General features: G+C 38.6%; 6 protein-coding genes across 7 annotated transcripts; 2 read left to right on the top strand and 4 right to left on the bottom strand.

Moving 5' to 3' along the window:
• Positions 1-316: 316 nt before the first annotated feature.
• LOC106645213 (neuronal acetylcholine receptor subunit alpha-10) lies at positions 317-17,568 on the top strand. The gene is made up of 9 exons (XM_014361009.3): positions 317-377; positions 2,817-2,953; positions 5,800-5,954; positions 8,025-8,208; positions 12,589-12,805; positions 14,462-14,596; positions 15,352-15,518; positions 16,176-16,347; positions 16,888-17,568. The coding sequence occupies exons 1-9, from the start codon at positions 317-319 to the stop codon at positions 17,133-17,135; spliced, it is 1,476 nt and encodes a 491-aa protein (XP_014216495.3). The 3' UTR covers positions 17,136-17,568.
• Positions 17,472-18,679, bottom strand: LOC106645237 (calmodulin-like protein 4). The gene is made up of 4 exons (XM_014361049.3): positions 18,406-18,679; positions 18,269-18,299; positions 17,817-18,131; positions 17,472-17,721 (listed from the first exon to the last, which is right to left on the bottom strand). The coding sequence occupies exons 1-4, from the start codon at positions 18,406-18,408 to the stop codon at positions 17,621-17,623; spliced, it is 450 nt and encodes a 149-aa protein (XP_014216535.1). The 5' UTR covers positions 18,409-18,679; the 3' UTR covers positions 17,472-17,620.
• A 447-nt stretch (positions 18,680-19,126) lies between these two features.
• Pgk (phosphoglycerate kinase) lies at positions 19,127-21,335 on the top strand. Its single transcript, XM_014361015.2, has 5 exons — positions 19,127-19,390; positions 19,696-20,044; positions 20,127-20,465; positions 20,533-20,752; positions 20,893-21,335. The coding sequence occupies exons 1-5, from the start codon at positions 19,167-19,169 to the stop codon at positions 21,168-21,170; spliced, it is 1,410 nt and encodes a 469-aa protein (XP_014216501.2). The 5' UTR covers positions 19,127-19,166; the 3' UTR covers positions 21,171-21,335.
• A 39-nt stretch (positions 21,336-21,374) lies between these two features.
• Positions 21,375-23,205, bottom strand: Pex19 (peroxisomal biogenesis factor 19). The gene is made up of 5 exons (XM_014361016.2): positions 22,882-23,205; positions 22,418-22,603; positions 22,203-22,357; positions 21,862-22,107; positions 21,375-21,787 (listed from the first exon to the last, which is right to left on the bottom strand). Exons 1-5 carry the CDS (start codon positions 22,943-22,945, stop codon positions 21,560-21,562), a joined length of 879 nt encoding a protein of 292 aa, XP_014216502.1. The 5' UTR covers positions 22,946-23,205; the 3' UTR covers positions 21,375-21,559.
• A 449-nt stretch (positions 23,206-23,654) lies between these two features.
• On the bottom strand, positions 23,655-25,406 carry LOC106645258 (hsp70-binding protein 1). Of its 2 annotated transcripts, XM_014361078.3 has the most exons (6): positions 25,237-25,406; positions 25,109-25,139; positions 24,822-25,032; positions 24,325-24,727; positions 24,019-24,250; positions 23,655-23,928 (listed from the first exon to the last, which is right to left on the bottom strand). In XM_014361078.3, the coding sequence occupies exons 2-6, from the start codon at positions 25,114-25,116 to the stop codon at positions 23,718-23,720; spliced, it is 1,065 nt and encodes a 354-aa protein (XP_014216564.2). In that variant the 5' UTR covers positions 25,117-25,139; positions 25,237-25,406; the 3' UTR covers positions 23,655-23,717. The 2 variants fall into 2 exon arrangements, with proteins under 2 accessions (XP_014216564.2, XP_023246638.2); XM_023390870.2 differs by lacking the exon at positions 25,237-25,406 and having other exon boundaries at positions 25,109-25,173.
• Positions 25,407-25,638: 232 nt separating this feature from the next.
• Positions 25,639-26,516, bottom strand: RpII15 (RNA polymerase II subunit RpII15). Its single transcript, XM_014361082.2, has 4 exons — positions 26,436-26,516; positions 26,108-26,349; positions 25,925-25,998; positions 25,639-25,843 (listed from the first exon to the last, which is right to left on the bottom strand). The coding sequence occupies exons 2-4, from the start codon at positions 26,240-26,242 to the stop codon at positions 25,654-25,656; spliced, it is 399 nt and encodes a 132-aa protein (XP_014216568.1). The 5' UTR covers positions 26,243-26,349; positions 26,436-26,516; the 3' UTR covers positions 25,639-25,653.
• Positions 26,517-27,579: the final 1,063 nt, after the last annotated feature.

Below are 27,579 nucleotides of genomic sequence, written 5' to 3'. Positions count from 1 at the left end.
GCCAGCCTGTTTATCCCTTCACCTTTACTTTTCTGTAAATATAGAAATAAAATAAGTTACTCTAAACACACACTGTCGAATTCTTCCAAGTCTCAATTTCATTGCGACTTTATTGTAACTAAACATTCGTTACGGTTCTTGTCAGACATTATCAAATTCTGAAATCTCCCGTTTCCAAAACTGTTTCTGTACACAGATACCTATTTAAAGGAATGCTTCTGCGCGCGTCCCTGCAAATACGACTGTAGTATTGGGGAGAAGACGGGGATGATAAAGGCGGGCGGGCGGGCTGGCAGTTGGAGGCGCAGAGCCGGATATGTCGCGCTTGGCGTCGGTTCTCCGATGCGGACTCGTCGGACTCGTGCTTTTTCGTCTCGGTGAGGATACTTCATTTGAACAGTTTTTTGCGTAAATGATGTAGCGTTGATAAAGTAATACGTTTTTACACTGAAAGTAAGGGTGTGGTACTAAACATAATTTTTTTTTGCAATTTCTCAGTTTCATTGTAAAAAAGTGTTGCAAATATAAATAATCTAGTCGACAAGTTTGGGATTATTTAAATTTAATTTGCACGTGCGTTTAGTTGAAACATTGTTTTTTTTTGCTGTAACATCGACTTTGTAAAATTCCAATCTGCTGCAATCGCAAAAACCTGTCAAGATCCATTAGAGTAAAAGCCCGAGATTTAGTTGTTGCGGGGAATTAAATGGCATCGGATTCGGACACACAGTGCCTGATGCATCCTCGCGGATCTCATTGTGCCCGAAGGTCTATACGTACGTGTCAAAGGAGCGAGTGTAGAGGAATGAAAAAAAAAAAAATCGGCTCTTTCTCTCTGAAGTTTTTTTTTAGAAAAGCTTCGATTGTATCTTTCGTAAGCCATCGGGGAAATAAGTGCAAAGTAACGAACTTTTGATGCTCGTTTGTGTACAACTAAAACAACAAATTACTATCTTTTAGAAAATATCGATCAGAAAACGTTATTTTTTCGAAATTAAAAAAATACTCATTAGCATTTTATGTAGCAGGTATACATGGTGATCAAAATAATAAAGTGATGCTTCATACACACGTATAACATTTGAGGCAGGGCTACTGAACAACACACCTAAGCTCGGGATATCTCGTTAACTATCCCGATTTTTACGAAATAGTCATTTTAACTATTCTGCGTCGCCAAACAAAGAAAAATCTCGTTTAATTTGTTTTGCAAACCAATAAACATATATATTTATCGTAACCAGAGTAATAATACTTGTGGCAAAACATAAATAAAAACCTCCAATGTCGAGTGTTTCGCTGTTGTACAATGAGGTCAAAACTTTGTCAGCCCAAAAAACAACGAGAGTTCGCACATCACAGGATATATAGCTATAGTATACGATATACATAATCCATTGTCATCTCTATAATGTACAGGTACCACATACCCAACAACGTACGGTGCACGTCGTATCTTCCAATGGAGCATTTACACGGTTATGCATATAAGTTACGCGCGCCCTGTCGGAGCGATTATACGTGCAGGTATTAATACGAGCGGAGCAAGTGCATGTTGTGCGATCGACGATGCGCCCCGCGCGTGCATATTATACGGACTCCATCTCTCTCTCTCTCTCTTCCCATATATCTGATGATTTACATGTTGGGGTGTATGTACACGCGTCGATGAGCTCCGCTTGGAAAATTAACGCGGCGTTAAATCACACGGTGATTATCGGCCGTACGCATCTCGGTGACGCGTTATACCCCCCCGCTTGAGCGCCGATTTTCTACTCGACCGTGTACACACGTGGCATCCGATCAATCATGCGCGACGATTAATCAACGCTGATAGCGATCGGTTGAGCCGTTGTGCAAATAAACATTTTTAAAAACCCGAAATCGGGTAAGCGATCGGTATGTATATTAAATCTAACGCGAGCGGAAAACAATTTGCCATACCCGTTGAAACGAAAGGGCGGATTGCAGCAAAATCAAAGCAATGATATTGGGAGATCGGTAGGTATATAATATACTTATGACAAAATCCAAGGGAAGGGGATTACGTATCGCCCGATTACAGTCCTTTTCCCCGTGTTCCCATGAATACAATACTAGTACATATAGGTATGCGCGCTCGTGTTCAACAGAGTATAGCGATGATGATAGCCAGTTCTGATTAGCGTATTATAGAGGGGAGGGTGAAATAAACACACGGGTGAGATCAAATGAAAATTTGCGCTAAGGTATTATATATACTTATACTGCTGATGAGTAAAGCGCGTTGTACACGATGCGCCGCACGTAATTGAACTCTAATGGACATAATTTAAGCGGCTTTTGTGCACGTATATTTTACGGCTGAGAAGTGGAAGCAGTCGGGTTTGATCGGACATCGATTGAAAGGAGGGGATATACACGCGGAGTGGCTTTTGCTCACTTATTGTTTCCGATGTTTTTTTTTTTGCTTTTTCAATACACGCGTGGACTTACCAATGTGGCTGCTTCTGGCTTGCAGAAAGTTTTATGTTACTTCTGTCGAAAAGTAATACCGATACCGTATGATTACGTTGCCGATAAGGAAAAATGGATTTCTATCTTACATGAAAAAAAAAAAAAAGAGAGAAGTACAAGTGTAACAGATTCCATGCTGTTCGGGCGAAAAGTTTTCGTTGAAAGTTCGATTAAACTTCGGGGTGTTGAAATTGCTTTTTGATGAAAAAAAAAAAAAAAAAAGAAAAAGAAAAAAGAAGAACCTTGTGGCGCAAATATCGAGTTATTGACTGTAGTTGTTATGATTGTTGTTGTTGTTGTTTTTTTCTTGTTCCTCGCAGGTTTCTGCGACGAGAACGAGTACAGGCTGACCAAGCACCTGCTGGACGGCTACGACGCGGGAGTCAGGCCGGCGAAAAATTCATCCGAGCCGCTCGTCGTCGCCTTTGGCCTGGCCCTCCATCATATCATCGACGTGGTGAGGAAGCCCCAAGCCCATCTTTTTAAATTTCATATTTATTTTCATCCTACCTGCTGTGCGGTTTATCGAATTCCAATTATTTCGATACACGTGGCAGAGCACGAAAGTTTTTTTTTTTTTTTCTTTTTTTTTTTTTTATCGGTATGTACACTGATTAGCCCTTTTTTCATCGCATCAACGAAAAGTTTTAAACTCCATCTGATTATAACGATCGGGGATCGATTTGCGATTGATCCACGTACATTCGTTTTTACATCACTTCGAGACCATTAAATTTGTTTGACTCGTTCGTGTGTTTCCCACCCGTGCTCCCTTCCAGACTCAACAAAATTAATCCATCGACGTAAATATGCGTACAACGCCTCATACACAAGCAAATCATACTTTCGAAACTCGTGCACTTGTCGAGCTCTAATTAAAAAAAAAAAAAAAAAAAAAAAAAAAAAAAAAAAAAAACAACTTGCAAAACTTTCGTATATACCCAACCGATGCATGTACACACACCTATACTCACTTCGATGCACAAATCTAATTGCACACTTGGCCAAATAAGCATCTAAAACAGTAATTCAACAATTTCAAGAACAATCGTACGGGTACCCACTCTCTCTCTCTCTCTCTCGAGTCGTACACGTATAGAGTGGCACAGTGCTCGTAACTTTCGCGTGCAACCCACAAATCACGCCAGAACCTATTAGCGCGTGTATATTATGAGGAACAACAACAACAACAGCGACGACGACGACGACGACGACGACGACGACGAGTAGGTGTACGTGTTCTGAATGTGACCAACTATATGAGTTTCAAAGTGCGCATCTTGGAACACACCCACCCACCCTCTCTCGGATTAATTAAAATCATGCCAAATTTATGCACGCGAAAATCGTCATCGCCTACCTCCCCCTCCTTTCACGTTGAAACAGCCAAATTGACACGTGCTCTTCCAAAAAAAGTATAGTATCCGGGCGCGAAGAAAATCTTTGGAAAAGTGTAGAAGGAAAAGCTCGGGTGGTGTTAAACGACGTCTCGATGGCGAATCAAAACTTGTACTTGTATTATACATCCAAGGGTGCGCCTGTCCCGGGAGAGACGACGGAACAACGCAACGCAACGTCCCGTTGGTACAAAGTGCGTGAGAGAGAGAGGGTGTGTGTGCCTCTTATATACACCTACGGCAGCTATAACGCGGGATTAATAGCCAACACGGGGCCGATGTTTGCTAATGGCCGGCGAGGGGATTAGAAAAATTGTTAGGTGCTTGGGCGTGTCATCAGTGGTTTTAGTTTCTTCCAGTGGCGGGAGGGGGGGGGCAGAATGAGGTGGTACATACATATAAATTTCGCGAGGGGGTATAAACGACTTGTTTCCCTTTGGGGGCATAATATATGTTGATCAAATGACAATGTGCGTGATTCAAAAAAAAAAAAAAAACTCTCTTTTGGCGTGCCGATCAAATGAAAAATCGTTATTTACAACGACTTTTGTTCATTATACTGTACAAGCTGGTGATATTCCTCGGTGAATAATAAGTAAAATAAATTGGGCACGAACGAAACAGTCAAGTTCCTCGTGTCATTTTTAGTGATGCGCGTGTGCGGTGAAACGGATCGTATATATATATGTAAGTAGATGCCTGTTGGGTGATATATAGCTCTTGGTCCTCTCAGAGCCGTGACTGTCCCTGGATCCCTTGGCCGCGGAATTTCATTATCTGTTTTCGAAACTTTTGTGTACCTATACATACCCACGTGTAGTACGTGTATGCGCGATGCATCAGAAATCCCAGTGCATGGGCTATACATGTACATAATATACGTATACATCGTATAGACCAAAAGAGCAGAACTTTTGGGTAAAAGATGCATATACTTAATATTATATAATATGTGGTAGACAAAAGGCCAAAGTGTTTGAAAAATCGCACCTTTTTTTTTATGGCCACAGTCGGTAGCTGTGCGACATCACGTCTCGTCTGTTCGTACCTCCTCGTTTTGTTTTATACTTGTACGTGTGTGATTTGCTATTAAATTTGCTTTCTCCTCCCACTTTTTTTTTTTTTTTTTTTAACAATGTTCTCGAGTTTAAAATTCAACCTCCTGTGACTCTATAACTTTACTTTTTTTTTTTTTTCCACCGAGTTTACGATAAACACCAGAATACAATATTATGGTCTATTGGAATTTTTCGTGACAAATGCTTACACCGTGTTTATAGGAATAAAAAGAAGTGTTGCGTAAAAGCGAGATTTTCCCAAAGCAGACGGTAGCCGCTTGTAATTAGAATGGCACTAAATGGCACTAAACTAAATTGGTCCTACCTCGTTGGTTGATTTCAATTTGCTTATATAGAAGCGAGTCGACGAGTACACAAGAGACAGAGAGAGAGAGAGAGAGAGAGAGAGTGTACAGCTGAAACAATGAGTCGTTGAAATTGTCCTGGAAATCGTCCCGGAACGAACGTCACCTTTTTTGTTACATCCGAGCTCGAAAAAAAAATTACAAGAAAGGGTTAAGCAAAATCAAGTATATCCTTCAACGCTATAACTCATTTTTCCAGTGTATCGTCATAATTATCATCGGCGCACGTACATACAGGTACATGCATAGGTATACGCGTTCTTTTTTCCAAAGGACCCTCCTCTTTTCTCTTCCCTGATCTTATAAGAATACTTATATATATATATAAGAATCAGTGAGCCCCTCCCCCCAGAGATCTACTCATCTCTGCTCCCCCCATACATACGCTCGAGTTGGGCTAGAGAAATCTTCTTGGTCCTAAATACCTATAATGGCGTAGATTTCTACTGCCTGGATGCGATTGTATGATTATTTGTTCAACAGGACGAAAAGAATCAAATACTGACGACAAATTGCTGGTTGACCCAAGTCTGGAAGGATTACCACCTGCAATGGAACACGTCAGAGTACGCGGGTATACGCGTCATACGCGTGCCTTACAATCGCGTTTGGCGGCCAGATACGATATTGTACAATAAGTAAGTTTTTTTTTTTTTTTTTTTTTTTTCCTTTCGTTTGACAAATTGAATTGGATCTTTTTTTTTTGCTTTGTTTGTCACTTCCAAGGAGTACCTGCGCAAGAGTAACGACGTTAGAGTTTGAGTAATGATACCTTCGCAGAGACAGATGCGCTGAAAAGAAGCTTTCCAAACGATCCTTCAATTACTATAATTAAATTAACGAAAACAAAAAGAGAGCAATGCTCACCATCCCCTGTTGTGCAAGTATACGGCTTTGGAGATCGAATTAGTAGGTACTCCCGATTGCCGACGACTGTTACTCGAACAATTTTTTAATTTTATTTATTCCGTGATAAAAAATATTTGTTTTTTTTTTCTGTTCTACAATTGAGACAAAAAAAAAATTTTTTTTTTTTCATACAGATTCGAGATAAAATAAAATTTACCATTCAGCATGAAAAACTGTTTCGGGGAGGAGGGAGAAATAAAAGTGAAACTACGTCGTCGAGTCGAAAAAAAAGTGCTTTACGCTCCAGTAGATAACGGCGGGATTTAGTAAGACGCGAAAATATCGTCTATACTCTTTTACGGAAACCGCAGTCGGACTTTATGATCTTTTTTTTTCTTTCATTTTTTATTATTTTTTTTTTTTTACTCGCGTATTATATACACATACATATACGAGTACAAGCGTGGAAGCGTATAAAAATCGAACGTAAAGATAAACGACGGCTCGTCGTAAAAGTATAAATAATATAAGAAATCGAATTTCGTGATGGGCAACTTTGTCCTCATAATCAGCCGAATCGATGAGTGTATACGTGTAACTTTGGAAAACTTTTCTCCGATGAAGACCAGGAAAAAAAACAATTTTTTTTGTTTTTTTGTTCGAAAACTGTTGTCAAAAAGTTTCAGGACAATAGTCCCCGAATTTAAATCCAAGTGTACTCTTTTTTTTTTTTTTTTTTGCCAGTCACGCGCTTTTAAAGGGAAAATCTCGGCTCCGGGTGCTTTAAGCGCCACGTTCTCCTCGTCCAAGTCCCGATTGTTATTTTCTCGCGTTTGTCCGAAAATGAGATCCGCGTGGTCTTTCCTAGACTCAGCGTCAACTCCGTTCCAATTATGTCTACTGCGTATTACTCCCGACGCAATTTAAACGGCATTCTCAACGAGTCGCGTTCGAACAAAGCTGCCGTTGTTTTTCAACCAAGTTTAACTCTCCATGGATGCACCATACTGAACAAACAATCGTTGCAGCGCAAAGTTTATTTGTTCTCGTGAAGCGTATACAAGTAGCGCGGGCACTTCGGTCCCCTCGGGTTCAAATTATTTTTTAAATTTAAATTTCTTCGTCCCTTGTAAGCTCCGCGTTAATCCGTAGGAAAAAAAAAAGAAGGTTTTTCCGGGAAACGCCGGCATTACACGCACGCGCATAGCTATACGTGCATGCCTCTATGTACTTATACGTACGGAGTGTAATAGCAGATCGCGAAAAGCACGAATTCCCCGTGAATTCTGAATCTCGGCCCTTGGACTCGGGCAGAGTCGTAATTAATATTGAACTAATGAAAAAGAAAAATAATTGGTTAGAACTGTGTTTGAAATTAACTACAACATATTGTTTTCAAAACAATAATCATACGTATTAGTGTTGCGAGTTTATTTTATAATATACCTACGAGTGAATGAAGTTATGATAAAATATTTTCGTACAATGTATAGAGAATCAAACATTTTCAAACATATTATTTCAAATAAAATTCTTATAATATACTAATGTATTTCGAATGATTATTTAATTTTTTAAATTAGTAATTTACATGGCTGCATAACGCAGTTGGAATTCAACTATTACAATGTAAACTAAATTTTAAGAGAATTTAAAATCTCTTAATGCCCTGCATCTGCATTGTAGAACCATCGTTACCATTATGTTTTTGTTTATAATAGTTGAAAAATAAAACGAGCTACTTGCTCGGAAAGGGATTTGTCGTGTATAGTTATTGTTTGTTTAATCAAGGAGAGACCATTGACTGCTTTGAGGGAGGAAACGAAAAAACAGTTGTTTTTAAACAGTGGTAATTGCAGCGCAGATCCCCAGTACAGCTCGGCGGTGATAAACACGAACGTGATAGTGAGCCACACGGGCGAGGTCGTTTGGCTGAGCCACGGGATTTTCCGCAGCAGCTGTGACATCGACGTCGAGTACTTTCCCTTCGACGAGCAGCGCTGCGTACTCAAATGGGCCTCTTGGACCTACGACGGCTACCAGGTGTGGCAAACAATAGTTTTCTTCATTTTGGTTGTTGTTTTTTGTTTTTTTTTTTTTTTTTTTAATTCCTCCATTTTTCTTTCCCACCCACTGTAATTTTTCCACATTTTCCCGGCACACCCACGCGTGGTGGATTTTACAGTTGGAGCCACGATGCGCGAAAAATGAAATTATTGTCGCCCGGCCCCCTCGATTGAATTGTCCACTTAGCGAGCTCGCCGGAATGAGAATCAAACGAACTCGCCGCGCACCACCGAAGGATTAATCAATTAACGCGTACACCTCTCCCCCCTTTTTTTTTTTCATAGCCTGATCCACCCAGTTTTTTATTTTATTTTCCAGTGTTTCCGGCAATGATGGAAAACTCGCGACAATTTCGCATATGCTATGTATGTATATACCGTTGAGCTCGATTATTTACCTCGCGAGACTTATTAATACATTTAACGCGCACCCCAGTTTTCCCACATCGCACGTAAAAGTATTAACGAGACGAAGGAGGAAAAAAAAAAAAAAAAAAAGGCCAAGTCGTTCCGTTCGGTAATTAATCCCCACGCGCTCGCGGTGTGTGACGCAAATGCCCGAGCGGGGGTATACACGTGCAAAACTTCAATTGGACCAACTCGGCCCTTCGTTTAGCCCTCGGGAGCTACTTTACACGCGGTGGGGGAGGCGAATACTTGGTTAATCAAAGGCGCAACTCTTTGCGTTGCCGCGATGGCCACACGCATTCCTCCTATACACACGCTCGTGCCAATGTGCATTTATTCTATATACATATATACGTATGTCTACTCTCTATATACTTTGTGGGTAACTAATTTGAGAGCCCATCGGAGGGAATTTTGAGTTCGAGGAATCTCAGTTGGTACGAAATTTTCGTGTTTGCCGGGTGACTGAGATTTTTTTTCTTTTTGCTTTTGCTTCGGGGATGAATTAAAATTTTGAAGTTGAAATTTCGCGTAACGAGCAAATAATAATTACCGTCCAACGTGTCCTGACTCGTTTCAAAGGGGGAAAAAGGGTTATTTGAAGAGCTTTACGGTACAGCTTTCAATGAAAAACGCCGGAGCAAGGCAAGGGGAGAGGAAAAAGGGATTTTCTTTGATTTTTCACTTGCAAAAATTATTATTAAAAAAGAAAAATGGTATCACAAGTGTCGTAGTATACATGAGAAATGTGACTTTTCCCAGAGACAAGTGATGGGTTTTTTTTTTTTTTTTTAAAACAACATCCTCCATCTGAATAAGCAATACACCCAAAGAGGTATAGCATACAAGACTGTTAATAAAAAAAAGACGCATCGTAGATATATTAGAAGATAGATCGAACGGGAGATTTATAATGGAGGGAGGAACAAATGCAGGAGACATTTGGACGTACATCACAAGCGAGAGTCATCCAATTGGTGTTGTACGTTTGCGTCTCGCTGTTTGAGCGATACTCGAGAGCCTTTGCGTAATCACGACTCGGCAGGGTTTCGCTGCGCCTCCTTTGCTGATAATGAGCCGGTGTATTCCATTTTGTTATTTTGTTCCGTCCATCCGCCAACTCTTGCTGCAGAAGGACGTATGATTTAAAAAAAAGAAAAAAAAAAAGAGGGAGAAACGCAAACAAAGGGAAGAGGTGCATTGAATGGGAGCGATAAACTTGACGGAGGAGTTGAAAGGAAAGTTGGGGCGTGTGCGGCTTTACTTTTATCTCGATAAAATTGCGATTCTTGAAATAACGTGTGTGTTGCTCATTGATTTGGGGGAGAAAAAAAAATTGGAGGATGAAACTCGCGAGATTTCTCAAAAAGCAACGTTTGAATAAAGAAAAAGCCACGTGTAATAATTAATAATGTCATTTTTGAGAAAAACAGCTTGACATGGGTGGGAGTAAAAGGCGTTTGGTTGGTCGCGTTAAACTTCCATACACCTCGTGTCCCTCGGGAGATAGAGCCTCTGGCGCCGGGGGCTAGCGGCAAAAGCTCTCGCGCGCTTTTGCGGATTAAAATCTCTTTTGGGAAAACAAAGCTTTTAATTAAACGGGAGCTAACAAAAAATCATCCCGTCACAGCTTCGGCTTCTTTTTTTTTTCCTCGCACCTTTGGACTGATGGTGCGTTTGTACGCGAAGGGAGATTTTTCGCCTCTCTCCTGCGCACAAAAGATCAATTACAGCAGATCGTATCCTTGGGAATAATTTTTTTTTTTTTTTTTTTTTAACTGAGGATCGCTTTTGATGGTGTTGCGAGCAATTGTTGGTAAATTTAACCAAAGCGCAGTCAATTAAAAAATATTGAATGTATGAAAAAAAAAAAAAACCTATGAGATTACTTGCTGAACATTTTATTGTATTCAAGACATTTTTTATACTTACATTGCATTACCAAGTTACCTTTTTAAGTTTAACTTCGCTAAAAAATTCAAATGTATTATAATTGGTTACAACAATATTATATTTAAAAAAATCAACTCTATCGGTTCGTAAAATTTTGAATGAAAAACTTATATGTATAAATATCTTATCACAGATCACACTCGATGGACTTTTCGTGCTAAAAAAAAAAATTCTCAATTTAGTAAAATTAAATGAATCGCTCTCAGTTAAAAAGCACTGAAAATAAAATAAAAAAAATCAACATGTCTCGAAACAAGTGTAATGTGTCATTTTGATGTGCATCATATACCCTCCGTAATGCTCCAAACATAAGACGATAAAAGCATGGTTTATTTGCATACACAACAATGGTTTGACAAACAAAACAAAAAAAAAGACATTGTTGAGTATTTATATTTTCTATGAAAAACTTTTTTAATCCCAACGCGCGATTCCACAAGCGAGTTCTTGTACAGTTTTTAAAAGTAACATCGGATAGCCGTTTGTTTTTTTTTTTTAACAAAAGTTATGGTCCACGGTATACGAGAGAAAGGAAAGTTTTCGCAGCATTTTTTTGTTACTTCTAATCTCGGATTACCCTGCCAGAGGTATAAAGTATCGTTTTGCACTCCAGAGGAATAACGATATATTTGTCGCGATTGTGTATACCTAATTAAACGAAATCCGAGACGATTTCCTTAGCCCTAAAAAAAACTTATGCCCCCCCCCGGTTAACGAGGATTCCCACCGATGCAGGGAACTTGGTTCTTTCGGTTCGTTGTTGATTATTCGCATACGCTTAAAACTTCCAAGTGCAAAGTGTGCGAGTTTCCGAAAAAAAAGAAAAAAAAAAAAAAACCGTTCACGAGCTCAATAAGGAATATCGAGAAGCTTCAACTGGCCTTGGATCATTGAATATGTAACGCGCACGATTTATGTATACACACAGAAAATTCGTTGGCTTTGGATTGCGAAACTTGTAAAAGAGTACGCATAGTATCGATAAACGAAAAAAAAAACCCTAGAGAAATTAATTTGGCTAACATACCACCGAGTGTATACTCTTTTTCTGTTCCTCCAGCATAAAAAGCAGACACGGCGAATTTTAGATGCCGAAACGAGTGTTCTCTCGGTGTTCATTATGTACGTGCGCGGAATAAAAGTGGCGTCCCTCGATTGTTCCGGGGGTGTGGAGCTCGGGCGGGTTCCAGTGTTTCTCACCTCGAAATCAAACAAACGACCAATTAAACGATCGCGTTCCCAAAAAAATGTGTACAACATGTGCATACATTTTACACGTTTCAGTAGTAAAGGTCGACGCATGGTCGGACACGTTATTGTTATCGCGTTACATTATTTTCGTGCAAACAACGCAAAATAGTAGCCGACCACCGAAAAAACTCGTCACGCGGAGAAATTTCAAAGCAAGAAACAAATGAGATGCTCGTATTACTCAGGGACGAGCAAAAAATTCTACCGGCGCAAATCTTGAAAAAAAAAAAAAAATGAAAGTATACACTTACATGTACAGGAGTGATTATACATCAGTGATGCCGTAGACAGTGGTACCTTAAGCTAAAAAGCGCGAATAAACAAACGAGACATCAAGTAACCGAGACGACCCCCGTTGGCCTTTATAATATACTTACACGTATAGTATGTCGTGCACGTGCAAATAAAGAGATTTTGTAACACACCATTGCACTTTTTTTGTTTGACGGAGTGGGGAGGGGAAGAAGCGCGAGTCTGCCACTGCACTCTGTGATGCAAATGTCGCGAGTATCATGCGGACCAACAAATAAAAAGACAATTGAAAGGTATGGTTATACATTATATCGCGTCGAATCCCAATAGAGATTGTTGTATCGATTTTGCGTGTGATATATACAAAGAGAGAGGGGGGGGGAGGGGAGGAACAATGAAAATCCGAACAAACAAAGTTGGGTCAATGTTATGGGACATACTTGTGCGAAAATAATAAAATAAAAAATATTGTACGTTGTTGCGTGAAAAAAAGCTGGAGCTCGAGAGGCAAAGCGAACAGGGCGACGTGAGTAATTACCAGGCCAACGGGGAATTCGACCTCGTGGACTTCTCGGCCACGCGGAACGTCCAGTTCTACTCGTGTTGCCCGGAACCATACCCGGACATCACCTACGAGATTCGGCTGCGCCGGCGGCCCATGTTCTACGTCTTCAACCTCATACTACCCTGCATCCTCATCAACGGCATCGGTAAGCTGCCCCTCATTGCTTCTTCTTCTTCTTATTTTTTATCATCATCATTTTTTTCCTTCGAAAGGGGGAGGGGGGAGAAACATGTATGTATACTCTCTCTCTCTCTCGTAGGAGCTATATACGGTATTTTCAATTAAAAAAAAAAAAAAAAAGGAAAAGGTGCTCCCATACATATATTTAAGGTTTTGGAAAACAGCAGAGACGAAAGCGGGGGAGGAAAAAAAACGGTCAAAGCTTACAACCGAGAACACTCGTAATCGTAACGCTATATGTATACGTGGGTGTGCTTTTCCTCCCTCGGAGCGATAACTGCGCGGCCGACACAAATCGCTGATACCGCGCGCTCAATGGCCATTCGCATTTTGACCGAGGGAGAAAAGAAAAGGTAACTCGAGCGCTCTCCCCTTATACCCGTCTCGTGGGAGAAATTTCGGATTTAGGGTGTATATGGGGGTACACACTCATTATCCGCGGCTGTAACACGTGCTTCCTTCCTTATACGTATACATATTGTATACAGTACAGTATCTTTTTGTGTGTAGGGGGGGGGGGCTGAAAAAAATAGGAAAAGTTAGGCCAGCGTGTACGTGTACGAGGGAGGACAAAAAAAGCTTGATTTACAGTTTATAAAATCGCCCCGAACGGCAATTTGAATATTTAACGCGAGTGGAGTCTTTTTTTTTTTCTACCGATGCTGAATCGGCCCCTGTGCGCAACCGAGCAAACCTCTGATGGACCTTGGGTGCCTTTTTTTCCCTCCCCGTGGCTCGCATAACTCGTCCCGAACCGTAACTTTTCGCGAGAGCGTTTCCCTCGTTAAATCCGGAACACTTTTTTTTTTGCCGAGTGCACGCATTTTAATTTCCCTCCGAGCAAACACACGCGCGACGGCGCCCTGCTACTCTAATTATCCCAACTTCGCTGGTATACATGTATATTATATATGTACACCTATACGTTTGCAATTGAATCAAAGGGACGAAAAAAAAAAAAAAAAAAAAAAACGGCTCTCGACCTTTCCTTTGCCCTCTGTGCCGTGTAGCAAATCACCATCCGTCCGAATCCAATTTTCTGCCCTACTCGCACTCGCGTGGTTGAAACACGCTCCCCTGACAAAAGGCAGATACCGCGTGTTACGCTGGCACTTCGAGGTGCACTTTGCTCCGAAGAGACAATGGCCACGGGGGCCGTCGAATAAAAGAAAGTAGCGAGAGACAGACCCCACGTATACCGTTAATAGAAGCGTGGAATAGGGGAGATTTTCAAGAGATCGGTACTTACACACGGACGATCGGCTTGTGTAATTTCGACAATGACGCTATGTGTTGATTTACGAGTCTTCGTGAATTAAAAAAGAAAAAAAAGGAAAACTGTTACTTGCGAAGGAGTGACAATAAATCTCCGCGAAAAGTGAATCCTAATCCAGAAGGAGAGAGAGAAGCGATAAGTATGAAACTTACCCGGGGCTGGTGAAACATGGCCCGAGAGCTTTAAACCTCGACTGCGTCCGGATCCGCTTGACGAGAGAGGAAGAGGAGGGAGAAGAGATATAAAATTCAAAAGTCGCGTTCCGTACGGTTACGAAAAATAAAATGGCACCTTTTTTCTTCTGTTTGGGGGAAAAAAAAAAAAAAAAAAAACGTGTATGTACAGCCCTGCTGGTGTTTTACGTGCCCTCGGAGTCCGGTGAGAAGGTCACCCTCGGCATATCCGCCCTGCTGTCGATGACCGTTTTTCTGATGACCATCAGGGAAACCTTGCCACCCACGGAGAAGACGCCGCTTATCAGTAAGTGCCATTTTTTTTTATCTTTTACTCAAGTCTAAATGCTCCGTGAAACATCAAATTCAAATAATTCGTATAAATATACGTATATACTTAAATCCGATGTAGTCTCGGATGTAATAGGTATGTATCCGTCTAAAAGTTATAGGGATACTGCACGCTTACACACATAAATATATGTAAAGCCATAGCCAAAAGCAAGGCGCGCGCGTTCAACTTTTAAATAAGCTGGGAGCTGTATAACGTCATAACTTTGCGCAAAAGTGTGGCAAAGAGTTTCCTCCTCCGGCGGATCCGTGTGCGTGTGTGTATAGTGCACCCTCCTTTGGACCATATTTTCACGGAGTTACCACCATCGCCAGTAATACCACTACTACTACTAATAATCATAATAATGACAAGTTACTATTATGATTATACACATATATGTATGTAATTATTCTGATAAAGTTGCCGTTGTGGGCGCGCTTTCGGGCTTGTTATCAAACTTGGGTGAGCGCGTCCGTCTGCCACGACCGGGAGAGGGGAAAATCAAAGTGTAGGCATATATTAGACAATTGTAAGTATAGGTACACGCGGATGACGCGAAGAATTTTAATAAGTACGCATCATTATGTACGATGAAGTTTGAAGTTGGTATATAAGTAGCTGCACTACGTGTATAATGTATGCACATGCATGTACCTACTATATATAATGTACATTTTGTTTTCTACGCTCATCATTTTCGTTTGATTCCGTATATTGTGTAAACGCAGGTCTGTACTACGGAGTGAGCATTTGCCTGGTGTCGTTCGCCTCGGGTCTAGCCGTGGTCACCCTGAACCTGCACCACCGAGGCGTTCGCGGAACTCGGGTACCGCCCAGCGTCAAGTCGCTCGTGCTCGACAAACTCGCCAAAATAGTGTTTCTCAACTTCCGGGAGGTAAGAAGATCATACATATATATGTATACATATATGCATTGATTGACGGATCGAAAGAATTTTGCGCGAGCCATTCATCCGTTGTCAGGGATTAAATTTTTTTTTTTTTTTTTACATTCTTTTGCTACACATAAAACGTCAAACAATCGATTGTGTACAATACATCCCCGTCCGGTCGCCTCATGTTGTTGCGACGAGGGATTAAGTATATACAGTTGGGTTGAAAAATCAAAAGAAACGTAACCGTCAAAGCGGAAGCAGCGCGGAGGTGAAAAGAGAGAGAGAGAAAAAAAAGAAATGTCCAATGTAACAGAGGCGCGGTAAAATATATAGTGCTGGTATTAATGGAATGGCGCGGGGATTAATTGCCGATAAAACGCCAAGAGCAACGAAGCCAAAAAGGATCATTATACATATATACATATATGATATACGTGTGCACAAGCGCGATTTATAAACGTCCGGGCCATTTAACCTGCGGGTGATGCACGCACGCGGGATTACATTCACACCCACGACGACCCTCTTTTTTTGTCTCTCTCTCTCTTATCCTCCGATTGCCTCTCCGTACAGTTCAGGTGGCACATATTCTAATGGACCGGCGAAATGAATCACAGATGGGGTGGGGGAAGATTAATTTAAACTGGAAATTCGCAGGAGCTTCCGGAATCGGTGAGCTGCAGGAGAAGCAGTTACACGTTTCACTGCAAGTCCGAGTCGTCGCCGAATCAGCAGCAGCCGCAGCCGCAACAACAGCAGTCGCAACACGTGCTGTCCCCGAAATACGTCGGGCGAAGACACACGAGCGATCACAACAGTCCGACCCTGGGTTCGTTTGACATGCCATCGCTATTATCATGTATACAACATCGTATCATTTTGTTCTTTCGGTGATATTTCATGCAAACGGAGTTTATAAAATTATAGATTTTTTTTGATAAAACAATACATATACACATATATCTTGGCTACAAGTACATATGCAACTTTCAAGAGAAATAATCATGTATTATATTATGCACGCGACTTTAAACAAGTTTTGCTCTCGGTAAAATAACACGTAGCTCGTGGCGGGCTTGGTATATATTATAAGTATAAAACTTGTATAAAACTGCTGCTTTGCAAAGAAACTCGGGCGTTATAACTTTTGCCCCAAAGCTTTTTACATTCAGAAAGATGAAAACAAGCTTATGATATAACACTACGCCGAGAAAAGGTGTACATGTAGAGCAACTTTTCTCTTTCGTTGTACAGTACAGTGACGGAGATTCTACTACTCGTATAACGTTTATTAAAAAAAAAAAAAAAAATAATAATAATAATAATAATAACAATAGTAAATAAAATTTATTTTGTTATGATATTGCAGAACTGGGCAAGGATGGGGTGATAGAGTCGCAGTGGGCGAAGGTGATCGGCCGAGTGCAGGCGACGATCGAGAAGAACGAGAGACGATTGCTGGACCAGGACACCCGTGAGAGGCGGGAACTCGAGTGGAAACAGGTGGCCTTGGTTAGCGACCGAGCGCTCCTCTGCATATTCTTTCTGACGACCGCCGTCAGTACGGCTGTCATACTTTGCGGCTCGCCACCCTCGGATGGCAAAACGGCGATTTGAGCGACGAGTATGCGTCGTACGGGTCAATTGAGTCTCGAGTCAATATGGTGTCTAATTCACTGCGAGCAAAGATTTTTAATCGTTTTGATGTAGGTTAATGAGTCCTAGTTGGCAGGTTTTGGTCTTTCGAGTATACGTGTGTAGGAAATAATGCTTTGATGATCTGATTCCAAAGTTGTTGAAGAAAAAAAAAAAAAAAAAAAAAAATATGAATAGGCCCAAGATTCTGTTGCTATAAAGTCAATAAAGTTTTGTCGTTTCATTGAATATGAGAGGATGTCAGATTATAAATAATAAAGCGTAAAATTCTTTTTGTTCAATGCAAGTATTTGGTCCCTTAGTTTTAAGAATACACGGTTCTTATTCATATTTTTATAAATATACATTTCAATTTTTAAGTTGCGTACGAATTTTAAAGCTATTGAATTGACAAATTTGAATATATCAATCGTATTTTTTTTTTTTTTTGTTTTGTTTTTGTTATTCTAATAATAATCTGGTACTGGTGCGCAAGCTATTTTTACAAAATCCTCGTACTTTACTTGTCCATTCAGAGAAACATTAGCTTCTCTAAAAATTTGTTCCACTGCAAAGCAAGTATTGTTGTTACATATAGAAATACATTCTGTGTAACTGTTCTTTTATTAAATCATGTGTGACATTGAAATTAAATCTGCTTACCTTCTTTATTGCTCAACTGTTCTCCCCACCTCAACAACATGTGAGCTAACTGTCTGGCAGGAATGGTTCCTGATCTCGTGCTGTCTGCTGCTCTAAAAGCTTCTATTACCTCCTTTGGGAGATCTTCTATCCTGGTTTGTAAATGCATTGCTTCCAAAAAATCAGCAAACGTCATTTTTCCACCTTTGTCCTTTAAATACTTATTTAACTCGGCTATTGTTGGACTGAGCCCCAACGATCTCATAATAATAGTTAGTTCATCCAATGTGCGTATCTGACCACTCCTAGCGTATAGATAAAAACACTCTCTAAACTCTGAAACAAAGATAATGAAAATATTATAGCAATGCTCGAACTTTTTGGTCTGTTGCACATAGAGGTTGAGAATATAATAAATAACTATCCACCATGAAATAAATGAATTGTTTGAAGATGTACAAACTTTTACGTACCATCAATGTCTTCCTCACGGAAATAACGAGCCTGCAAAAATAAAAATTGTGCATTTAATTATTATTACTATGTACTATTTAACAATTGCCTTAAATATAATTAATGAATTTGAAACAAAAAATAGGGTGTTACTTACCATGTGTGAACGGTGTATATTTAATAATGATAAGAGTTTTACATTAAGCAAGACACGATTTTATTTGTATGCACAGAAAAACATAATTAAACACCTGTTGACGTATACAGAGACAGAGTGTTTAGGTCGTCAAACCCAAACATATCAAGCTCTGGGCTGTAGTGGAGGCCGTTTAATTCGTTGAGCGGAAAATTAAAACATTCAATTCCCATTGGCTGATTCGATCACATAACCTCTTTCATTGGTCAATTTCACACTTTCCGCTCAACGAATTAAACGGCCTCCACTGTACTTATGTTCCACAAATGCTGCCAGCAGTTAAGTTGCGTAGGTTTGTGGTAACGCCGCATGATCGGGCGGCGCTACTGCTCGGTCCCTCGGACCGACTCGACGAGTCTCTCGCATGTCAACAAACTCCAAGAAATATCATATCGGTGTAGCATGGGAGTCAAAACAGCAAAAAATAATATTTGCCAGAATCTGTGGCGTTTACCGGGTTGTTGAAGTTTTTGGCATTTTGAAATTATTCTCCTTCAATATGTACAAAAAACACTTTTTTACATACAAGTTTATAAGTATGGACAATTTCGGTAATCTCGCTCTGAGCCGGTTTGAGCCATACCCGCGTCTAATCAAAGCAGGTACGTTCTCACACGTAGACAAGGGCTGTTGGTAATATATAAAAAGGATATATACAGGTATACATAAAATATGCGCTACTTGTAGTCTTCTAGACTCCCTTGACTTTGTCTACCCTTCGCATGACATTGTCGCTGCCTCGTTCACTAACAGTTTTGTGTTTTAATCAGACTCGGTGGACTCCACTCTCGTCGATCTGCCGTTGTAGACACATTCCGTGGCATTTGATCTTTCTAAGCCGTGCTTCCTTGGGACAGTTGAATCCTGTGACGTTAAGTAGAACCATGGCTCTAAACAAGCTCAGCATTGACAAGGTCGACCTCGCCGGCAAGAGAGTCTTGATGAGGTAAGTCAACATATCTGACTGTGACATTTTGTACATTGGATTTTATTGATTCACACGATTTTTAATTTTTAAGCTTAATTCGCTTATTACGTTCAAAAAAAAAATCTCGGATGTATTTATAAGATTAAATCAATTAAATTGTTTATCCTCTTTTTAGGACTGGAAAAAAAACATAATCACTTGATGGTTGTAATCAATTATCAATTTGAAAATTTTTTTGGAGTATTTTTAATCAAAATGTCGTTTTTCCATAAATCATTGTAATTTATCAATTTCAAATAAATATACAATACATTTTATTGCAGAGTGGATTTCAATGTACCTTTAAAAGATGGTAAAATTACTAACAACCAAAGAATCACTGCAGCCCTTGATACTGTTAAATATGCTTTGGACCAAAAAGCCAAGTCTATTGTCTTGATGTCTCATTTGGGGAGACCCGATGGGAGCAAAAATCTCAAATATACCTTAAAACCAGTCGTTGACGAATTGAAGTCGCTTTTAGGGAAAGACATAATATTCTTGGATGATTGTGTGGGACCTGCTGTTGAGGCTGCTTGTGCTGATCCAGCACCTGGATCAATCATTCTTTTGGAAAATTTGAGATTTCATGTTGAAGAGGAAGGCAAAGGTGTCGGCCCTGATGGTAGTAAGGTATGCACAATGTGTTTGCATTATTTTTTTATCATTCCAATGTATAAAATTATTTGTATTGGGCTTATTGTGACTTTTTTAGATTAAAGCAGATAAAGATAAGGTCACGGAATTCAGAGCATCTCTGAGGAAACTTGGAGATGTGTACATTAATGATGCCTTTGGTACTGCTCACAGAGCCCACAGTTCGATGATGGGTGATGGTTTTGATATTAGGGCCAGTGGTTTCTTGCTTAAAAAAGAGTTGCAATACTTTGCTAAGGCTTTGGATAATCCAGAAAAACCATTCCTCGCCATCCTTGGTGGAGCCAAGGTTGCAGACAAAATCCAACTGATCAATAATTTGTTAGATAAAGTTCATGAAATGATCATTGGTGGAGGCATGGCTTACACATTTTTAAAAGTTACCAAAAATATGAAGGTAATGGTTGCATCAAAAAAATTTTCCTTATAATGAAATTCTTGAATGAGTTTGTACTTATTTCTAGATTGGCAATTCTTTGTTTGATGAGGAAGGTGCTAAGATTGTTAACGATTTGTTGGCTAAGGCAGAAAAAAACAAAGTTCAGATTCATTTGCCAATAGATTTTGTTACAGCAGATAAGTTTGCTGAAGATGCAGCAGTTGGAGCTGCTGATATTGAAAGTGGCATTCCAGATGGTTGGATGGGTCTTGATGTGGGACCAAAGTCAAGGGAATTGTTTTCAGGTGAGGTGGAGTTTGGAAAAAAATTTTACCTGTCTGCTTGTATAAAATACCGTTTATTAAAAATCAACGTCAGATAAAAATTTCACAAAAACAACAAAACATTTCTAAAAAATCCATTAACTCAAATTAATTGATTATAGAGCCAATCAAGCGAGCCAAAGTCATTGTCTGGAATGGTCCAGCTGGAGTCTTTGAATTTGATAACTTTAGCAAAGGAACAAAGACTCTAATGGACAATGTCGTTGAAGCAACGAAACGGGGTGCTACAACGATTATCGGAGGAGGTGACACTGCAACTTGCGCGGCAAAATGGAAAACTGAAGACCAAGTTAGCCATGTCAGTACTGGTGGAGGTGCAAGTTTGGAACTATTGGAGGGCAAAGAATTGCCTGGTGTAGCAGCACTTTCCCCAGCATAAAAGTATTGTATTCGACTTGGGTGGCTCAATGACAATAGCCAACGTCACAGAAATGTAAAATATTTATTGAATGCGTTATTCGTAATGTAAAATTTAGATTTCACTTTTTTTTAAAGTCGTTAGATTATATCTGCTGAAAATAAATAATAACATGCATCACTGTTATCAGTTGCATTACATACTTTAAAAAATGTCTTCCAAAAATTCCAGCCACTTACTTTTTATTGTACTACGTTAACACTGATAAAAATTGTGTCAAAAATATATTTGAGCTTTTTTGTGCAAAGCAATTATATATGACCTTTTGACACAGTATTGACTAATAATGTGTCCATGCACAAAAATTTTTCTTTATTTGCAAAAACCAATTTTCAAGCATATATTTTCTTTCACATAACGGAGCAGTTATTGGATTCGTCACTTCCAGGCAAAGCAGGTGTTCCAAGAGGATTGCCTTCAGCATCTAATTGAAAAAGTGGTTGTTGGTCACCAACTAAATCATCTGGAGGTTGACCATACGCTTGCATTTCTTGCATTAGTGATAGGGTTTTTTCAAATCGCTGCCTCTTAACTTCTTCAGAATCGTCTTCTTTTTCTTCTTCCAACTCTTTACAGACCTGTGTGCATTTTTCAAATAGTTAATTTGGTTTAATTAGCAAAGAAAAAATAAATTTTTTTTTTTAACCCTTACATTTTGCATGAGTTCAAACTGTTTCTCATATCTTGTAAAATCTGCAGGTGATAAAGTTGATTTCTTTTCATCTAACCATGCAGGATATTTGTCAATGATGTCTTTTAGAGAAGGATAAAGGACGTCTTTGGATAATAGAGATTGCATCATTCCTTGCATGAATGGCAATAAATCTGTGCCACCTTCTTCTAACGACGTTTGACCAAACATAGCTGCTAAATCAGATTCAGTAATATTTGGCACATTCTAAAATAGAAAAAAAAAAAAATTGTTTGTGTGGAATTATGTATGTTGAAAATTTTTTGAGTTTGCATAATAAAATATTTAAAAACTGTACTTACACCTAAATTTTCAGATGTTGCTGATAAGTCTTTTAAAGCTTGGCTAATTGCGGATTGAAAATTTGGAGTAGATGCCTCTCCAGTACCATCAGAGAGAGCACCAGCTACAGTTTGGGCCATTTTTTTGAATGAGTCTCCCAATTCACTGTTTGAGCCTAAAGGTCAGACGTCAATCAAAAGAAAATTCTAAGATTCACGTATCAAGTACCATTTACCATTTTGCATGAGTTCTTCTAAATTTCTTTGGAACTGATCAGCTGCTTGCTTAATGAAGTCTTCAGTCCATACTTCCTCAACTGTAGTGGCTTCCTCGTTTGATTCTTCTGTACTCGAAATTGCAGACGGCGAGGATTCATCTTCCTTTTTAGTTATGGCAGGCTTATCGAAATCTTTTAAAGCGCCTAAAAAACATTATTGTATTGAGTGTGGAATTAAATTATATAACTAAACCTCAAAAATGAATTAATGTTCCTGGTATAAGCAATTCATGGGACGTGATAACTACTAAAATAGTTTTATCACGCAAACAATGTTGATATGCAGAATGTCATGTGTGGAGAAATAATTTTTTACCAATATACAAATCACAAGTGTCAAAGGCTATACACTAAACTTGACAGACGTTTGCATGTTATGGGCTAATATTGGCTAATAGATTTTTCTTCGTTTTTCCACTTACTGTCGAGGAGTTCGTCAAGTTCTGGATCTGCAACTTGGTTTGGCACTTTTTTTTCCTCGGACATTCTGTATTTCAAAAGTAAGTACTTTTTTTAAGCAATCAGCTGCTCTTCCCGGAGTCACGCAACAAGGTCTGCATGTAACTGGCTTTATATTAGTCTTTCGGCTCGGCAGCTTGGCGATATTAAAAGAGAGGTACTTTTAGTACTTAATTAAGTATAAGATTTGTTCGCTAAAATTTTTCGGGCTCTCTTTCCCTCGGGCGAACCAAGTAATAACAAATAGGTATACACTCTTACTTTAAGTCGCCCAGGGGGGCCCGGCTCAGAATTGCACAGAGACGAGTTATGTATATAAATATATATATATATATTTCGATGCCTCGGTCAGCGCTAACTTATATTTATTCAATCCGCGCTCTTCAAGGCAATTTTGAGTTGGAGCTTTTTTCTTGCTGAGGTGTCGTTAAAAAAAGCGATGTTTTAATATGATTCTTGGAATTATTTTACTTTTTGACGATATTTTTTTGTAAATAAAAGCCTTCAAGATGTTTTTTTTTTTTTTTTTTTTTTTTTTTAACTCAACATCCGCGATTCGCTTGGTAACGAAATTGGTACTCCGCTTACCATTAAGTTTAAATACTTTATAAATGATAATAAAAATGTAACTAATTCATTTATTCGTATCAATAAGTTAAGAGAGTACCACATGATGTAATTAAATTCAAAAACTAAACTAATCTTGTAGGAGACTGAAAAAAACTTCACAAATCACTTGTGTTTTCAAATACTTTTAAAAATAAATATTTATTTCGGATTCTTTGCTTTGATGAATAAATTATCTTTCTTGCTCCACATCTTGATCAGCAAAAACTTTATCTAAGATTTCTTTACATAAGTCTTCTATTTCAATACTTCCATCGTGTTTTGATTCTTTTAAATGTCTTTCCAAGGTTTGTTTTAAGCAAAGCTCAGGACGTCTGCATTCTTTTAGTGCAAGGAAGTAATTGTTATCAGTCATTCCATTTAACAAACTAAGAAGTTGTTCTCTATAAATTAAAAATTGTAATCAGTAACTCTTAATTAATTATATTAAAAACACCGCATTTTTGATGACTATACAAAAGTAAATTTTCTACCTTGTTTCTGAAAGCAAATTTCCCATAGCTAGCATACCTGCTGCTTGTTCAACTAGTCCCATTTTAACCAATGTTAATTTAACAACATCATCTTTCCTACACAGGGATGACAATAAAAATGCAGTTTTTATTTGTAATTTTTCAACTTGACTTTGCATTGCCCTAATTAACACTGAAAAGCCATCATTGATTGCCATGTATTTTAATGCTATGGGTGGTCCTCTTGCAATGCCTAAAACAAAAAAAAGCAATTACATGATGTATCTTGATTTTTAACAAAGTCTAATAATGATTATTTTTAATTACAAGAAATGGCATAGAGTGCCTTCACTTTTGCAGTTTCCGAGGGATCTGAATCGATCATGCCCAATAAAATTGGCATAAAGCCTGCCTCTAAAATTTTTTCTTGACACACTGGATTGTTTTGTGTCAATTCAGCTATAAGATTAGCCACTTTCCATCTGATACCATTGTGTGGAGAATTTAAACATATACCAAGAATTGAAAAGCCTCCAATCTTGTAAAAGTCATTTGCCACATCTAAACTGCCAACGCGATCAGCAATCCTATCCAGTATAATTTCGTACTCTGAAGCATCATCTTCATCTCGTAAATTTACGACATTCTCTAAAGTTTTTATATCTCTCTGCAACTCTTCGATGACATTAACAGTCATGGATGATAGTACGTTGTTAAGAAATCTTTTTTTCTGGGGGTTATTGAGATAAATGAATTATTTAAGTATTATGGTTTACTTGATTTTACTAATAGACTGTCAAAAAACTGCTGCAATATTTGTTTACCTCTTCGTCAATTGGCAGAATTTTTGACTGATTTGTTGTGTCTTCAGCTTTAGTTGACTCCATAGCAAATTTCAGCAGTCCCTGTAAATTTCTGGGTTGCCTTGGCTGATCAGGAAGTATTTCTACATTAGATTGCGTTCTAGGAGGTTCTATGGATAAAGGTCGCGTGCCACTAGAACCACCTTGCCCTGTGCTTTGGTTTTTGGGATTTCTAAAGTAACAACCAAAAAATCAATACGTTATTCATCATAAAATGTATTTTCTCACATAAAGTGCACAAATCTTACCTGTCCATAATTGATGTCGAACGTGAATTTTCTGATTGAGACGCACCCATTACATGAAAAAGTATCACAACATTAAGTAAAACGTAATGTGCATCTAAAACTGTGAATATTGTACATGTACAACGTACCTATGTAGGAGCACACCTGTTTTAGAAACCAAATTAGGAACACAGGGATATTTTATCAGCTTTTCGTTGCGTATGCGAATATATATAAATCCAAGATCTGACTTTAAAAACTTATTTATATGCCTATAACAACAATTCACACCAACGTATAACTGACGCTTTAATTCAAGGTTGCGACTACACAGCTATAGATAAGCTACCCAGCCAAACCACACAGATAAGTGACTGAAAGCTAGCTGCCACATGTAGCGAACTATATTGTTATTTAACCCCTGTTGATAAACAAGTTTCCTGATTTCATAGGTGAGGTGAACTTTCATTGAAACGAATATTATTGTTTTATAATTTAAATTTATTTACACACACCATAACTTAAAGAGAAAATTAAAATTAACATCTACAGAATTCTAATAAAATTTATTCCGTCCATCTGTGAGTGCAATGAGTATTTGTACAGACATAATAAAGTCTCATTTCTTCTTCAGCTCTTCGTGTTTGAGCTTGGAAAAAAACTGCTTCTCTGTGATTGCATTTTGGGCATGGATGTTCCTCGGTTCTTGGTAACGTTGGATCGGATATAACGTCAGCAACTATATGAGTCAACTCACTGAAAAAGTAAAAAGATGTTTTAAAATATGATTCATTTGAGGATTAGAATTTAAATCTGTAGAGTTGTAACTACACTCACTCAATTTCGTGCATAATTTTGTTGACATATATACAACTGCTGTCAGCCAATGTTTTGAAATCACAATTTCTACACTGAAAATACAACATGGTAAAATAAAAAAAAATCAAATTATCGCTCATTAGATTGATAAATAATAATTAAACATAACCTCAAAATATCCACAGCAGTCTAAACACTTACCGCATACATGAGAACTTTATTTTCCTTGTCTTCTCGCGGATACAACATATTGTTACATTCTTGACAAAACTTTATTCCTACAAAACCTGGTCCATCATCATGAACCTGACCTTCAAAAGTTCCCAATCTAGACATTTTTGAAAATAAACGCAAGAGAGAAGCGATGTCAACGCTGATCCAAAACCCGTCTGTCACTCGCGGGAGTCGCGGGCCGCGAGGTCTTTCCAAGCTTGTGGCGCCATCTAAAATTTGAAAATCACTAAATGACTAAAACTAAAGTGACTAAAGCCCGCCAAATTCAAAAGTTTAGGTAGTGTGTTGGCCGTACAAGTACTGCAGTCGAACGACAGTCAAATTTACGCTCGTCTTTGGTGCTGATTTCGCAGTTCCATCGCCTCGATAACATATTAGCCGAAGGTGTATATAGTATAGGAGTTTTGCTTTAGTGCCTCAATGCTAAAAGAGTAGACATAGACACAAAGGTTAAAAGCCAATACGAAAAATTAAAAACTAATGAATTTTTTTTTCCTCTTATTTTCTAAATATTGAAGTGTATTTAATACATTACATGGTTATCGAATATAACGACATATTATTTACTTTAGAATAAATATGTGCAAAATATACACGTATGAATAAGGATAAGGATCAACCAATGACCAACGACTGGTAGTGTGGTATGTGAGGCAAACTGACGATTGGCTAGGTAGATCACGGCGCGTAAACAAAATGATAAATTATTTTTTATTTATCCAAGATGGAAGTGTTGCTCTTCTTGTACAGCTTATACACTCGACAGAGTAGACTTGTATTTATGTGTGGGTAAGTTTTATAACCCGCAGTAACAAAAAGGATGTCGTTGAACGATATTTTTTACGTAAAATATACGGGGCTTAGAGCACTTTTCTGCCCTTGATAAGGTTTTCGACGTTATATATAATGGCTCCATTTTAAAAATATCTCTCGCAACAAAACGTGAAAAATCATGAGCAAACGCAGTTTTGTCGTCATTTCGGCATGTCCCTATACCTATCAGTGTATACACGCAAACAATCGATATGTAATGAATCTCTATAACGTTTTAGTTTGATTTCAAATCATAAAGAAAATTTAGTTTCTGATTTCCTCCAGTCAACTTTTTACTTTCTCACCATGGATGACTCTGCAATCAACATGGAACTCGAGGAGTACGTGTGTGTATGCATGTCCACACATTTGCCGGGTATCCATGTTTTATTTATGTCCACCCGCATTTATACGTAAACCCGAACCCTTTTACATTTACAATAATTTATGTACAAGGTAAATCCACAAACGTCGAATGTTATAAGAAAGAAAGAAAGAAATTGAAAGTATCAGTGTGCGTCATACATTGTGAGTCATTTAACACACGGAGAGTCGTTTGCGTCTACTTTTTTATACACGTATCGATGCTAAATAGATTATCCACTTATGAACGGAATATAGAAGCG

Source organism: Copidosoma floridanum, unplaced genomic scaffold (assembly GCF_036245765.1).
Source record: "Copidosoma floridanum isolate Cflo_tuat_1 unplaced genomic scaffold, Cflo_Japanese_pri ptg000014l, whole genome shotgun sequence".
Classification (NCBI taxonomy): domain Eukaryota; kingdom Metazoa; phylum Arthropoda; class Insecta; order Hymenoptera; family Encyrtidae; genus Copidosoma; species Copidosoma floridanum.
Note: the sequence above shows the minus strand (reverse complement) of the source record. Positions and strands in the feature narration are given on the sequence as shown.

Coding starts and splice junctions, on each gene's coding strand:
- LOC106645213 (XM_014361009.3), top strand. CDS start 317: ATGTCGCGCTTGGCGTCGGTTCTCCGATGCGGACTCGTCGGACTCGTG. Junction 378..2,816: donor ACTCGTGCTTTTTCGTCTCG/GTGAGGATACTT, acceptor TGTTCCTCGCAG/GTTTCTGCGACGAGAACGAG. Junction 14,597..15,351: donor GGAGAAGACGCCGCTTATCA/GTAAGTGCCATT, acceptor GTGTAAACGCAG/GTCTGTACTACGGAGTGAGC.
- LOC106645237 (XM_014361049.3), bottom strand. Junction 18,132..18,268: donor CCGTGAGGAAGACATTGATG/GTACGTAAAAGT, acceptor TCTTTGTTTCAG/AGTTTAGAGAGTGTTTTTAT. Junction 17,722..17,816: donor ACAGTTGAGCAATAAAGAAG/GTAAGCAGATTT, acceptor CTTGCTTTGCAG/TGGAACAAATTTTTAGAGAA.
- Pgk (XM_014361015.2), top strand. CDS start 19,167: ATGACATTGTCGCTGCCTCGTTCACTAACAGTTTTGTGTTTTAATCAG. Junction 20,045..20,126: donor TCGGCCCTGATGGTAGTAAG/GTATGCACAATG, acceptor TGACTTTTTTAG/ATTAAAGCAGATAAAGATAA. Junction 20,753..20,892: donor GTCAAGGGAATTGTTTTCAG/GTGAGGTGGAGT, acceptor AATTGATTATAG/AGCCAATCAAGCGAGCCAAA.
- Pex19 (XM_014361016.2), bottom strand. CDS start 22,945: ATGTCCGAGGAAAAAAAAGTGCCAAACCAAGTTGCAGATCCAGAACTT. Junction 22,358..22,417: donor AGAAGAACTCATGCAAAATG/GTAAATGGTACT, acceptor TCTGACCTTTAG/GCTCAAACAGTGAATTGGGA. Junction 22,108..22,202: donor CAACATCTGAAAATTTAGGT/GTAAGTACAGTT, acceptor TTTCTATTTTAG/AATGTGCCAAATATTACTGA.
- LOC106645258 (XM_023390870.2), bottom strand. CDS start 25,158: ATGGGTGCGTCTCAATCAGAAAATTCACGTTCGACATCAATTATGGAC. Junction 24,728..24,821: donor TTCTGCCAATTGACGAAGAG/GTAAACAAATAT, acceptor AATAACCCCCAG/AAAAAAAGATTTCTTAACAA. Junction 24,251..24,324: donor GGCACTCTATGCCATTTCTT/GTAATTAAAAAT, acceptor TTTTTGTTTTAG/GCATTGCAAGAGGACCACCC.
- RpII15 (XM_014361082.2), bottom strand. CDS start 26,242: ATGTCTAGATTGGGAACTTTTGAAGGTCAGGTTCATGATGATGGACCA. Junction 25,999..26,107: donor ATAAAGTTCTCATGTATGCG/GTAAGTGTTTAG, acceptor TTGTATTTTCAG/TGTAGAAATTGTGATTTCAA. Junction 25,844..25,924: donor AAAATTATGCACGAAATTGA/GTGAGTGTAGTT, acceptor TTACTTTTTCAG/TGAGTTGACTCATATAGTTG.